Here is a 15,666-nt window from a genome sequence, read left to right as displayed (position 1 = left end):
GTATTAAAAGCATTCTATTGCTTTTTCAGAGTCTGTCTTTAATTGTAATCTACATGTATCTCGTATTTCCCATGAAAGATCAAGAAACAAACATGTACCTCCAAACCCTGGAAACCAAGAAAGTAGGACAAATTGGAAGACATTGGCTGAAGATACGGACATCGAAAATTAGTATGGACAGATTTTTCACTAAATAGGTACAGTGTAACAGTGGCTGTGTCTTTTACAAAAAGCTGTCTGTAAGTTTCGAGCGACGTTACAAACAACTGTTGATATCTTGCTAATATATCTTGCTAATATCTTATGAAACACCCAACAGGACTATCTCTATTAAATAAAGACAAAGAAAGGTGGCAAGTATTAATCACCTTTATTCTATCAATAGCATCTTCTTTGACAGGTAACTGGATCTTCTTGGGCATGGAAAGGTTTGGTGTGGGGGCAGCATTCACGTTGCTCACAAAGTTGTTGATATTGTTGAGGTCGACGTCGATGCCCTCTGTCTTCAAGATGACCTTTAACCGATTGACCTCTTCTTTGAGTTCGCGGATGAGACGGGCGTTGGGATCCTCATTGACGATAGCCTTGCAGACGATGTTCTTGGCTCTGTCTGCATATCTGTAAAAAATAACAGCAAACACAAAAAGTAGGAACATGGGTTTTTTTAAATGTACCCCATCCAATTTGGCACAATGATTTTTTTTAGCTTCATCTCACATTTAATAATAATAATAATATGCATTTATATAGGGCCCTCTATCTAGAAATATTCTATTCCGAGGCGTGTAATTATTATTACCCCGGCTTTAGGTCGATTTGCCTTTCAGCGCTCGTGCATTCAAGGAATTAATCCTGCCGGGTACCCATTCACCTCACCTGGGTCGAGTGCAGCACAATGTGGATAAATTTCTTGTTGAAGGAAATTACGCCACGGTTGGGATTCGAACCCACGACCCTCTGTTTCAAAGTCAGGAGACTTATCCACTGCGCCACAACGCTCCACTTTATATCAAATGAGTATTTACTCTGCTCTAAATCATTAAACATCATCTGGCACATGGTCCTTTCATGATAACATATCACCAAAGGTAATTCTCACATTTTTTTCTTTCTCGCCTTTCGATTTTCATCTTGATCACTTCACCATCCTACAGTCCCTTTCAGGACTAAACCAGATGCTCTCTGCATGAAAGGAATTAATCCTACCAGGTACCTATCCACTTGGGTCGAGTATATCAGTATGGATAACATTTTTGCTGAAGGAAAACACCCATGGTTGGGATTCGAAGTCATAACCACAGAGCTACCAAGTCTCACTCATTACGCGTGAGACTCAAGCATTTTGGAATCTTGTTCATCCCCTCAAATCTCTGTCTCACGCAACTATCACAGCCTATCCCCATATACATTGTACACAATGTCTGTGATCTCACTCAGATTCACAGAAAATCTCATGCATAGCTGGTCTTTGAACTTGGCATCTCTGTAACCACTAGATCATAACACCCCACAAACATATTAAAAAATATTTACCTGAGTGTACTGAGTGTTTCATCATAGTTGATATCAGCTGGACTTAGAGCTGCAATCATGGCAGTCTTTGAATTACCTCCTAGGTTCTCTCGGAGTAGCCATGTTAGAACGGAATCACGGTATGGAATGAAATCAGTCTTCTTCTTCTTTTTACTTGCCTGTGAAAAATAAATACAGAGTGAAAACAATTTAATAAAATATGCTTGTCCCAAATTGACCAAAACGTTATCTTCAGTGGAGGGGGGTTCTAGGCCCAGACCTCGAGGACCTGTTGCAATCTCGAAGGAAAAATTTTAGGGTAAAAGGTACCAATGTTTAGGAATTTGTCAAAACACAGATCATGTTAAGGAATATGAGGCATGAAAAAGGGGATATCAAAATTACTTCCATTAATAAAAGAAAATACAATAAAAGAAAATACAATCAATCAATACACAAAGATCTTTGTTTGAAACACAGCTTTCTGAAAAGATAAAATATTACAATCCAAAATGACTTCTAAATCATAATTCAATCATGTAAAGCTAACGATTGCAATGCAGACAATAAGCAGTTCGACAGAAAAGTATATGTTTGTATTTTGTCACAATAGTCTACGTATTTACAAATACAGTCGCATGCCATTGAATAAGTAAATAATGATAATAAAAACTGTTGATACTTCAGTCATTCATACTGCTATTTATAACTTTATGGAATCCTCAGTTGATTGATTACAAGGCTGCTACATTATATAACATGAATACTGCATGTCTGTAAATATTTACAAAGCAAACAGTAATCAATTGATTGCGCAATCTTTTGATTTCATTTGCATTCATGCATCATACCATGCAAGAATGTCATTCAATAATTAAAGCAATATGCCAGAATGACATTGATTTATTTGGAAATCAAATCTCAAAATCAGCACACCGGCCTACATGGAGGGAAGAACCACAACACACTGAATTGAAGCTCAAATTTTATTTACTTTTGATGCATTTTGTTTGACAGGTGAAAACAGTACAGCCATGTTGTAAAAATATGTTAAGCATTAGCAAGTTCAGTTTGTTTTATTACATACATACATGTACCATTAAAAGCTCAATTTACATCTAGTAAAAAGCTAAATTACAATAATTGAGTATTATCAATGTAACAGGATTGAACATAAAACATAAGTAATTACTCTTCAGGCTCATTTTATTTCAAGATATGCAGGCTGTTATGTGCATATTTAGAAGCCATATTCAAAGGCAAGGCAACATGCAATAATGCGATGAGTGCATTGAGAAGACATCACGGAGGAATTACATGCTCACTTTAACATCTTCAGCCAACCTGCCTGATAAAGCGACGGAATTGGTTACATTCATAGCATTGACATACACTTGGAGCAGCTAATAATGCCGGCATGCCTTAACACTGCAATGCAGGTACATATACGTATACATGTAGTGGTTGGCTTATCGGCTCAAGCACAGGACTCCATGTATGCCTGGAACACACACATACAGTATACATGTACATTAATCTGATCATCCATGCTTCATTCATGCATGCACTATGGTGTGTTGATGGCATCATTATGGAGAAAGCGGTATGAAAACCAATTTACTAAAACAGTCGTAATTTTTATAAGAGATTTAAAAACATGATGATGATATCAGGTTAAATCTATTTGCAGCAGATATTTAAATGCAAATTAGTACATGAATTTTATTATCATTTTTCTTAAATAAAGGTCAAATTGTCAAGATTCAAATAATGTGTTTATTTTTGGGGTATGAGCAAGGGCGCCAGAAGGGGAAGACAGGTGGGGTGTTGGAGGGGGGGAGGGAGGGGCAAATGCATTTTCAATATACACCTGTAGGTTGCACATCTTGTATGCTATTGTTTCACATTCAGAAGCTAAAAATTTATACTTTGTTTTAATGTAAAAAATACCAATAATTGAAAAATAATATATAACATCAATAATGGGATCATTTTATAACATTTATCAGTCTCAATACTCATGCACAAATCTCAATATTTGATTCTGATTGGTTAATGGTGGGTGTTTTGAACAAAACACAAATGCAACAATGAACCTGATTGGTCAGTGCCATGTTGTGACTGATTACAATCCTTGGTGATACAGGGTCCCAGCATACTCCGATGCTGAACTTGTTTTCCCCCTTATACAGGCCCCTACATGCATGCATCATTCAAACTCACAAAGAGCGGAGTCAAAATCATAACATATGGAACACGACAGGCATACTGCTAAAGGCCCTTGCTTTATGGGAGTATTTGAAAGGGTAATGAATACATTATAGGGTATTTATGGGACTAATTTTAAATCGTGGGGATAATGATAAAGGACAGAAAACCTGACGATGAAAAAGAATACGGAAATAGATGGTGAAATAGTGAAAGCAGAGAGCAGATAGAAAGAGGGGAAGAGAGAATTTTACAGAGAAAAAAATGAGGGGAGAGGAAGAGGAAAAGAGAGTGGGCAAACAAGAATAAAGAAAGAGAAGGAGAGAACAACAGAAGTGAGAGAAGGAAAAGGAGACAGAAAAGCAGACAGAGACAGATTAAGAAAGAGTAAGAGAAGAGGATGATAATATTGTACAATTTCTTTTTAAAAAGGCAAGAAAATGAAGAGACATTGAAATCAAACAAAACAATAAAAAGGGAAGGCGAAGTGTTCTACACTCAAGGATTTAAAATAAATCCAGATCAGCTGTGAATAGTGACAAGCTGAATATTAGATTCAGATTTAAACCTTGGTGATTTAGATATAAATCTAAAAGATTTGAATTCAAATCTTTGAGATTTAAAATAAATTCAAAATTCAGCTGGTCACTATTCACAGCCGATCTGGATTTAATTTAAATCCTTGGAATTTAGAGTGTACATGCAGGGATGCATGCTGTGGATCTAAGGTTGAGTCCATAAATCTAATAAGTTTATCAAATTCATGAATTCAAATAAAAAAAAACATAATTCATATTCTTCCCTAGGCAAAGTTAATATAACCAATACTCTCCTCTTGGGGAATATATTTATACTCTCATCTTTGCTCGGATGTTACACCTTGTATCTAATTCTTAAAAACTTTAAAGGTCAGCGCAGAAAATAGAAAGATATTGGAGTTGTCATATTTGATGCAACCTCCCTTTGGCAAAGAGCTTTCGATCCATATTATTCTTTGAAAAGGTTAGTGCAAATTTAAACAAGTTAGCAACCAAAAAAGAAGAAAATATATCATATCATTTATCAGGATTCCTGATTTACTGAAATCATTATAACATACATGTATAGCTCATGACATAATAATAATAAAACAATGATGGTATCACAAGTTTCTCTGTGCAGTTTTGTACCACTTTTGCAATGGGAAGCATATTATATTGCATTTTTAAACCACAATTGCTGTGATTATGAATGCTTTTTTTAGTTGCTGATATTTTGGGGTGTTTTTTCTTTTGCTAAATATCTTAAAGAGACTCTACTAGTTTCATATCTTCATGAGAAAGCTTCCAATGAAATATTATTTATCTGATACGATACTATTAATATGCCCTATTAACATAGAGTATCCTGGTAAAATATAATAAATGCATGGTTCAAAGTTGTGGTTGTCATCAATGCAGTCATGTCCAAGCTTCTAAAAACTAACAAAGAGTGTAATAATCAGTTTTGACTATAAAAGAAAAACTGAAATTTGATTAAGTTTTTGTATACATGGAAAACTCAGTTTTTAATGAAAAGTCTGAATTCTCAAAGTGAAGTTGAAAATTAATGATTTCTCAGAGCATTCTAGATGTTTGAATCCATTCTAAGCCCAGTATGATTGTGTTACACATCCTCAAAACCTTCAAACTGACAAAGGTGAATTCTAATAGGAAAATATCCAACTTTTTTCATGTTTCTCAATAAAATCTGCAGGCGTTTTCAAAACATTAAGGATCAGGATTAACTGGAAACTGTAAGCATTTTCAAACATGAACATCAAATGTAGGGAGATCATTCGGTATTAAAGTCACATGATCAACATCAAAGGAAATGTTGAGCACTGTTGATATTTTCCCTCAAATATTGCCTGAATTTGACCCGAAAAAATTTCACCCCAGCAAGGCCTACTCAATTCCTGCCGAACCTAAAAAAAATTAAGGCGACAGTATTTTCGTGTTACAACTGATTATTAAAGTCGAAACTAATTTCAATGCACTGTGGTGCAATAGTCACAAGAGTCTAGACAGAAACGTGTGAAGGACCTACGTAATTCCAACCAGACGAACTAAACCAATTTATCTTGCCTTATTAATTATGGTAAAGCTAGTCGAAATCACATCCCTTCCTGGTGAAGGAAGCTCTTAGCTAAGCAATGACATTACATGCATCACAACACATAGCAATGATAGAGCTGCTTCATTTCAATAGACTTCATACAAGAAATGGTAGGTATCAGATCAAAAATGGTCAATTAAATGGGATGATATAGATAACCCTACATGTACTACATCAATTTCTTTAACAGCTTGCAAAGGACATACACTGTACATACTTTTTATGATTATTCTAAATTTGCTATTTTTATGATTTAGATAAATCAGCAATTGAAATAAATTAAAAAATGGGGATGTTGGACACAAAAAATTATATATATACATATCATGAAAACAATCTGTACACAAAAGGCCTACTACTGATAGCTATAGTTGTACACTAATATTATACTATATAAAACATTGCACAAATGTCACAAATTCATGCATTCACAATAAAAATGACAATTTCTACAAATACAAAATATAAAACTATCAAATGTTATTACTCTCACCTTGTCAATGGGCATACTTGACTATTGGTGTGACAATGTTAGTAGCAGAAGGAAATAAAAAGGGATTAGAAAAAAGGTTGTTAGTTAAGAGATTATTTACAGATAGATAGAAACTGCATTGTCCTTTTCAGCATGTGGATTTAACTCTAAAATAGCATTGGACAGGATTTGACTCCACTTGAGTCAAAGTTAGTAGTTTCTAAATTAAGCTTTCATTTAGCTAGAATCTATTTTCAGCTGATGCAAACTACATGTATTCCATTCCAATAATCCCAATTCAGCCTAATAAATAAATTAAATACATGTAGAAAAATACAAAGGGAGATGGGAAAGCTCAACTGCCATGAATTTGTAAAGGATGCCTCAATGTATTTATCAGACAAACAAGTCAGGTGGGAATATACTCGGCACCTTTTCCTTTGTAATTCTCCCATTTCAGCATAGACAAGATAATGGGAAATGCACTATGAAATCCTTGGCCCAAATGATAGTGACTTTTGCCGTAGCAGATGTACAGTATCTGTGGCCACACAAGGTGCAATCCTACTCAGCGTCTTTTCCTTTGCACTTTAGCATATACAAAACAATGGGAGATTGGGAAACTGCTAGGATATTCTGTATGCAGTATTAAGGCAATGACAAGACTCTGGATTAAACATCACAGTTCATAAGATGACCACGTCAGGTGAAATCTTACTCAGCGCCTTTAACTTTGCAATTCTCCCATTCCAGCAGAGAAAGAAAATGGGGGACCATGTAAACCTGCTTGGAAATTCCGCATGCAGACAAGACTTGCAATGGTTGCCTCAGTGTATTCATCAGGTGGCCATATTAGGTTGTATCCTGGTCTGCATCTTTTACCTCATGATATCTGCCTAGATGAAGTAATGGAAACCCTGCATGCAGTAAACCTTTACTTTTCAATAGGACCCTCAGAGTATTCATCAGGCGCCCATATAAGCGTATTTCCCTTCCCAATTCTATAACATACCACTATAGACTCTAAAAAACCCCAATGGGGAATTGAAAAGATCATGGAGGAATCCTGCAAGAGGCAAACTGCCATTGACATTTTGGTATCCTTCTTAACGAGGTAACTTAATCTATAGGGCGGCCAGGGTAAAATTAGTGTACATTGTGGGACAGGTATAAGATTGAATTTCATAATCCATCAATAAAACACCTCCCAAGGATAGAGGGGAAAAAAAGTTTCCAGTGGGGTGGGGGGGGGGGGGCAATCCTACTTGCGTCAAAATTCAAGAATTTTCATTTCACAACTGCAATTTGTTCAGTTTAAATTCTAAAGCATGGATCAACAATCAATGTCCTGAATAATTGGTCTGGGCCGTTCCTTGAACAACATTACGGGGCAGTGTAGTCAACCATGCTGGAGAATGAAGCAGAAGAAACAAGCACATAACTTATCATAAACATGAGGGAAGTGAAACAAGAGACGGGAACGTCCAATATTGGCAAGTGTGAGCGGAAGCTGGCCAACGAGGGCCTCCTTGACGTGACTCAGAAAATGACAGAGGGTAATTAAAGATACCAACATGACCTAGCTCCAGGGGAAAACAGATAATATGGGTGGGAGCTAGGTGGAAAACAGGATGAAAAACTAGTAAGAAAAATATGAGTAAGAGGCAGATGGATAAGGAGATACAGATGGGTATAACTAATAGGAGATGTAGAAGTAATTGATGTAGATGTAGTAGATGTAGTAGATGTAGAAGTAGTAGATGTAGTAGATGTAGCAGTAGTAGATGCAGAAGTAGTAGATGTAGAAGTAGTAGATGTAGAAGTAGTAGATGTAGAAGTAGTAGATGTAGAAGTAGAAGTAGTAGATGTAGAAGTAGTAGATGTAGAAGTAGTAGATGTAGAAGTAGTAGATGTAGAAGTAGTAGATGTAGAAGTAGTAGATGTATAAGTAGTAGATGTAGAAGTAGTAGATGTAGAAGTAGTAGATGTAGTAGATGTAGAAGTAGTAGATGCAGAAGTAGTAGATGTAGAAGTAGTAGATGTAGAAGTAGTAGATGTAGAAGTAGTAGATGTAGAATTAGTAGATATAAAAGAAGACAGATTGAGTATATGAGGTAGATATAGAGAATGTATAAAAAGGAAGTAGATGTAGAATTACATAGCAAATCTATTTGAAGAAATAGGAGATGTAAAATCACAAGATTTTCAAGTGAAAGATAGAGAAGCAGTAGATGTAATAAATTCAGAAGAAGTAAATGTAAAAAAAAGCAGATAGCATAGATTTAATAACACCCCCCCCCCCCTCTCTCTCTTTATTTCTTTCTTTCCTTCCCTCCAGCACTCTGTCTGTCCAGGGGAAACCAGATAATATGGGTGGGAGCTAGGTGGAAAACAGGATGAAAAACTAGTAAGAAAAATATGAGTAAGAGGCAGATGGATAAGGAGATACAGATGGGTATAACTAATAGGAGATGTAGAAGTAATTGATGTAGATGTAGTAGAAGTAGTAGATGCAGAAGTAGTAGATGTAGTAGATGTAGCAGTAGTCGATGCAGAAGTAGTAGATGTAGAAGTAGTAGATGTAGAAGTAGTAGATGCAGAAGTAGTAGATGTAGAAGTAGAAGTAGTAGATGTAGAAGTAGTAGATGTAGAAGTAGTAGATGCAGAAGTAGTAGATGTAGAAGTAGTAGATGTAGAAGTAGTAGATGTATAAGTAGTAGATGCAGAAGTAGTAGATGTAGAAGTAGTAGATGTAGTAGATGTAGAAGTAGTAGATGCAGAAGTAGTAGATGTAGAAGTAGTAGATGTAGAAGTAGTAGATGTAGAAGTAGTAGATGTAGAATTAGTAGATATAAAAGAAGACAGATTGAGTATATGAGGTAGATATAGAGAATGTATAAAAAGGAAGTAGATGTAGAATTACATAGCAAATCTATTTGAAGAAATAGGAGATGTAAAATCACAAGATTTTCAAGTGAAAGATAGAGAAGCAGTAGATGTATTAATTCAGAATAAGTAAATGTAAAAAAAAGCAGATACCGTAGTTTTAATAGCACCCCCCCCCCCCCCTCTCTCTCTTTATTTCTTTCTTTCCTTCCCTCCAGCACTCTGTCTGTTGAGCTCTAAGCAGCCACAATCCCTAATATAAGCTTTGTAAACAAGATGAAACAATCTGGGAGGTTTGATTATCATATTGAACCAAGTCTGACAGGGAAGGCTGATCCACAGTGGGACGCCGATGCGCTGGAAAACAAGTGAAACCACATCTCAAAGCAAAATGTCAATACTTTCAAATAGAGGCAGCAAATTCAATCTGTTGAGAACCTGAGAGTAAGCTGAGTGTGGGAGAGTGATGCAAAAAAGGTGAATTATATTCAAATGGGAGTGGGAGTGAGTGAAAGATAAAGTGAGAGAGAGTGAGAGAGACAGACAGATTATAGAGAAAGGAAAGGGAGGCAGTAAATTCAATCTGTTGAGAACGTGAGAGTGAGCTGGGTGTGGGGAGTGATAGAAAAATCTGAATTATATTACAAAGGGAGTGGTAATGAGTGAAAAAGAGAGAGCAAAATAGTCAGATAGAGATAGATAGATAGAGAGATAGATAGATAGATCGATAGATATATAAGAGAAAGAGGGAAAAGAAAGATAGGCAGAAAGAAAAAGTGAAGGGAAAAGAGAGGCAGCATATTCAATCTGTTGAGATCATAATAGTGAGATGGGTGTATGAAGAAACAAGGATTATATCTATAAAGGGAGAAGAGGGGAGTAAAAAAGAAATGAAAGGGACAGAGAGACAAAGACAGAGGGACAGGGAGAGACAGAGAGAGACAAAGTAATTTAGAAAAAAAAATAGGGGTATAGAGTGAAAGAGATAAGAAAATAAATACCAGAAAGAGAGACTAGAGTGAAAAGAAACGGCTGAAAGGAATACACTCTAAATTCTAAGGATTTGAAATAAATCCAAATCGGCTGTGAATAGTAACCAGCCAAATTTTGAATTTATTTTTAATCTCAACGATTAACTTTTAAATCTCAAAAAATTTAAATTCAAATCTTTTAGATTTACATTTAAATCAACAAGGTTTAAATCTAAATCTAACATTCGGCTGGTCACTATTCACAGCCGATCTAGATTTATTTCAAATCCTTGAAATTTAGAGTGTGAATGGGGTACATAAACAATTAACAACAGATAATAATAAGATATGAAGATGGGAGAAAAAGGAGTGAAGTTGTTACAGCTTATACCAAAGACATCAATCAGAAATTGAGACAAAACGGAAGGAAAACAGCTTAGAATAAAGACTGATAGAGATAAAAAATGAAATAAGATAATGTTAGATAAAACAATTCACTCCCATTTTACCAACATATAGTTTGGTTGATAAATGAACATTATACATTTTAAATTAATATATACATTAAGAAAAAAAGATTCTGGATTCTCCAAAAGATATAATAAAAATCCTGGATGTTGTTTCATAAAAATGTCCATAAATTCTGTGCGAATTTATGAATGACTGGTGCCCTTTCCTTGGCAAGCTTTTCCAGATTTCTAATCATTTTGATTTCAATCACCTACAGATGAAATCCAATCTTTGAAGATTAAAATGATTATTGTTAGTATATGTATGGAATATTCAATATTTTTCATGACTTTGATTGGGTTTATACAGGATTTCCGGGGGTGAAGTATTTGATTAGTAGCAATCCATAATACATGACAATATCATCATGAAGTGACTATGTGATTAATAATACAACATTTATGAGCTACTCTTTTCCCTCCGAGAACATTACAAAAGGAGTGGGCTATAATGTTCCAAAATTAAACCTAATTTTAGGTGTGATAGTTGTGACAAAGCACGATTTCAGAGAAAGAGTCATGCGTTCGTTTTGAGCTATCATTTGGTGTACTAGAATAGGAAAGGGTCATGTAAAATAGTGCCGAGGACAGGAGTGTTGGCAAACAGACAAAAACCTAGAAAAATATAAGGAAGGAGAATTCTTAAGCTAGAAGGTAACCTGCATCAGAAAGAAAGTCAAGGAAGATAATATTTCATGCACTGCTGAAAGACATGATAGTTTCTTAAAAACAAGAATATGGTGTTAAGTGAAAGTATCAGAAATAATGAAAATATAGAACTTTACAACATAAAAGGATGTTTTCAATATATTTTATCAGCTTTAATTCTTTAAAGTCTTAAATTCTCAGTTTCATAGAAATTTTACTGGGACCACCTTATTCATACATTTTTTTCTCTCAAATTTTGTTCTCAGATGCATCTACAAGTTTCCAATGAGATATCATTATATCCCCATTGCCTTCTCCACATTTGAAATGTTAACCAAATATTATTAAACATGTATCATATCAATTATAAGACCTAATAATGACAACAATATCCAGGAAGTGAGCTTCACAATTTGCATCTTTCTTCTAATAATTGGAAATAAAGAATTATACAATTTGAAAGGAATGTATATCTCCTGAGAGGAACAAAAAAGTCAACTGTCTGAGACAAGTTTCTTGTAATACTGAAGTATCATTAAATACTTAAAGGAGATTGAAACCATTGGAACAATGTGTGAAAACAGAAAAATCAAAGAAACAGATCAATGAAAGTTTGAGAAAAATCGGACAAATAATGAGAAAGTTATGAGCATTTGAATATTGCGATCACTAATGCTATGGAGATAGCAAATTGGCAATCCAACAAAGATGTGTGATGTCACTTGTGAACAACTCTCCCCATTACTTTAGTATATATTTCACTTGAATTGCCTATTTTATCACATTGATCCATAAATCATACTGTTTTTTCTACATGAGGGCATGTAATACGCATTTTTTAAGAATACATCATGGATAAAGAGTTTGTATCATCATAAGAAAAAGCAAAAAGAGACATTTTGAGGGTATTTTATAGTCCATCAAAGGGAAAGTTGTTCATCAGTGACATCACACATCCTTGTCACATTGCCAATGTGAGGATCTCCATAGCGTTAGTGATTGCAATATTCAAATGCTCATAACTTTCTCACTATTTGTCCAATTTTTCTCAAACTTTCTTTATTCTTATTCTTTTATTTTTCTGTTTCTACACAAGCCTATTTGTTCCAAAGGTTTCATTCCCCTCTTAAAAAGAAGATGATTATGGTTTTATTAGGTTATATAGAGAGATTCTGACCCAGCTATACAAGTCAGGCATGAAGAAAGCTTGATGTTTTCCCTTTGAATTGATGACCCTCATGCAGTAGGTGAAGTTATATATTATTACTTTGAATACTACTCTATCACCAGCATTGCTCTAAGTGAACTACTTTAATATAGTAATGTTAGAATAATGTGCAAAGGATTCCGCCAAGAAGTTAAATGACATGCCGTTCTGAAGAATATATTTTGATGAAATGCAAGATGCAGAGAATTCATTTTGGTCTTACATTTTTTATGTTTCTTGGTTTCCCTGATTGTGAAGACTATAGAAATTACAAACAAAAACAACAACATGAAGACAAACATAAACATTGAAAAAAATATTATTGGACATCACCAAAACGGTGCAGGGGGGATAAGTACATCTTCATCTTATTCAATTTATTTTGTTCCATTTTTATATTTCACTTGGATTTTTTAATCATCTCTTATGATATGAAGTCAAACAAATTTACAGATGTAGAATGGTAAAACAACACAATCACAAAGACTTTATCTTGCCAACTACCATTAAAACATGAAAGCTTCTGCATAGAAAATATTGCATCAGTTGAACTGACTTTTGTGGTCCCAGGACAAGTTACAAAAGTTTGAGTACAATTTAGACTGAAACAGTGTTGTGGATTTAAATATACAGCCAAAAGTTTTGAATTGAAATCTTTTAAGATTAAAAATTTCATGCTTAGGATTATAAATGAATCCAATATTCAGCTGGTCCCATTCAGAGCCAGTCTAGATTTATTTATAATCCTTGAAATTCAGAGTGTATGTATCCAATAGACGATCATGACAGTGAATAAATAAGAATCAGCGATATACTCACAAGTTCTGCTAATGCTGAAATAACTTTTCCCAAGGTGGTCAGAGATTTGTTGATGTTTGCTCCTTCCTGTGTCGGGAAAAATTGTATAAAATTTAAATTATAAGTAGAAGTATAAGTAGAAGTAGTAGTAGTAGTAGTAGTAGTAGTAGTAGTAGTAGTAGTAGTAGTACTATTAGTAGTAGCAGTAGTAGTAGTAGTAGTAGTAGTAGTAGTAGTAGTAGTAGTACTATTAGTAGCAGCAGTAGTAGTAGTAGTAGTAGTAGTAGTAGTAGTAGTAGTAGTAGTAGTAGTAGTAGTAGTAGTAGTAGTAGTAGTAGTAGTAGTAGTAGTAGTACTATTAGTAGTAGCAGTAGTAATAGTGGTAGTGGTGGTGGTGGAGGTGGTAGTACCTTTAAAAACTAGTAGTAGTTGTAGTAGTAGTATAGTAGTAGTAGCAGTAGTACTAGCATAGGCAGCGGAAGCAGGGGACATGGGAAGGGGTGTGTCCCCCCTGAATTTGAGGTGGGGGATGAACCCCCCCCTCCATCCCTTAAATTTCTGTTGCTTTTTTTGCTTGTCAAATTTTTTACCCGTGTCCATCCCAAAATTTTAGGTGGACACCCCCCCTAAATTTTTTGGCTTCCGCCGCCAATGAGTACTAATAGAAGTAGTCCTAGTAATAGTAGAAGTAGTAGTAGTCATAGCCGTAGTAGTAGTTGTGGTAGTAGTACTAGTAGAAGTAGCAGGAGTAAAAGAAGTAGTAGTAGAAGAGGTAGTAGTGGTAATACTAGAGTACTTAGTAATACTTAGTAGTGGTATCATTATTATCATCATAATTGTCATACCTCTGATATTATTATTGTGTATTTGGCATCACCTGTACCTGTATGGCTCTCCTCCCGATATAATCAATCGGGGAGTGCAGGTGGACCACTACATCGGGGTTTCCCCTAATTCTTGTATGAATAGTGAAGTGGGTTGTCCAAAGTCAGAACCACATTTATATTAAGTTAAATAGTCATAATTTCCTAAAGAATCAGTCAGTGAAGAGTGACTGAATCTTTACCAGCGCTTTACACATGCTTTCACACAATTAGTTAATTCACAATGATCATTTACTTATTTTTTCAGTCATGGCGAAAACAACACGCAAAATATGGAACACATTAACATCTCAAATGGTCAAACATGAAATGAAAGTAAAGAAATAGGCTCCAAATTTCTAGTCACAATTCAATGAATTACAGTATTTTTTATTACTTCTTTTACCTAATTCTTTTACCTTCCCTCTGTCTATGTAGCAAGATACCAATACATTTATACATTCATCGATTCTCTAATGTCGGAGGACTACTCTCTCTGATACCCAAATGTCACATGAATATGTTGAATGTCAATTTTCTATTTATAAAATAGGCCTGAAGGATGACAACTTGCATGATAAGAGAGCTTTTCATAGAGAGAAAAACATATATTTCATCTCTGAAATGTGGTTACCTGACATTTGATTGGCCAAAAATAAAGAGATTTTTTTCTGAAAACGATGTCTATTTTTTCAATGAAACAAGGGCAATATCAACCCCAAAATTCTTCCTTATTGCCCCCAAAATTATGTACTCTATTAATAAATTGTCTCACTATCAAGATGCTCTATATCTTTGTCAAAAAATGAATTATTCTTAGAGATTGATTAACTTTGCCAAAAAAGAGGGAAAATAACTTTTGAGAATATGACAGGGATATGCTGTATGATGAAACACTACATGGGGGGTTATAAAGAGACATTAGGAAACAAATCAAAACCTCTATATAAGTTACTTCTATTTCAAAGGGGAGGAGCAATGATTATGAAATTGACGTTGTTTTCTTTTCTTACTCTTCCTTTTTTTTCTTTTCCCTTTGACTGCTGATAAACAGAGTTGGATGTTCCCCTTGCCCCATGCTATGCAAGTGAATGATACTCATCTATTTTTTCAACAAGATAATGAAATTCTTATTCATTTTTTGAAAAATTTCTTTTGCATATCGAGGAATGCAAATAAACAGTATCTTTGGTTTGAATATGAAAATATTTAATCCCAAAATTTAAAGTTCTGAATTTTAATAGCTGTTCTCTGACAGTTCACTTTTGAGCGTTCATGATAATGTCCCCTCACAATCTATACATTGTATCTGAATGCTTTGTGAAGCAACAATGGCAGGCTTTAACAAATCAACACATTTAAATCAATTACAATTGTTTTGTAACATACAAACAAGGTATTAAAAAATGGACCCGGGAAGCCACTTACATTGGCGAGTGGATACCATGCGCGACCA

General features: G+C 34.8%; 1 protein-coding gene across 10 annotated transcripts in view; it reads right to left on the bottom strand.

The window, feature by feature from the left end:
- Positions 1 to 15,666, bottom strand: part of LOC121428166 (kinesin-like protein KIF1A) — a 161,516-nt gene that overhangs the window by 67,495 nt on the left and 78,355 nt on the right. For 7 of the 10 annotated variants that reach the window (XM_041624762.1, XM_041624763.1, XM_041624766.1 and 4 more), the window contains exons 8-12: positions 13,369 to 13,434; positions 12,773 to 12,808; positions 6,350 to 6,370; positions 1,534 to 1,691; positions 369 to 618 (exon numbers count right to left, since the gene is read on the bottom strand). In XM_041624762.1, coding sequence (XP_041480696.1) covers positions 369 to 618; positions 1,534 to 1,691; positions 6,350 to 6,370; positions 12,773 to 12,808; positions 13,369 to 13,434 — 531 coding nt within the window. The remainder of the gene's footprint in view (positions 1 to 368; positions 619 to 1,533; positions 1,692 to 6,349; positions 6,371 to 12,772; positions 12,809 to 13,368; positions 13,435 to 15,666) is intronic. The other 3 variants (XM_041624764.1, XM_041624767.1, XM_041624768.1) reach the window with 3 other exon arrangements.

This window comes from Lytechinus variegatus, chromosome 14, assembly GCF_018143015.1.
Source record: "Lytechinus variegatus isolate NC3 chromosome 14, Lvar_3.0, whole genome shotgun sequence".
In the NCBI taxonomy this organism is placed as follows: Eukaryota; Metazoa; Echinodermata; class Echinoidea; order Temnopleuroida; family Toxopneustidae; genus Lytechinus; species Lytechinus variegatus.
Note: the sequence above shows the minus strand (reverse complement) of the source record. Positions and strands in the feature narration are given on the sequence as shown.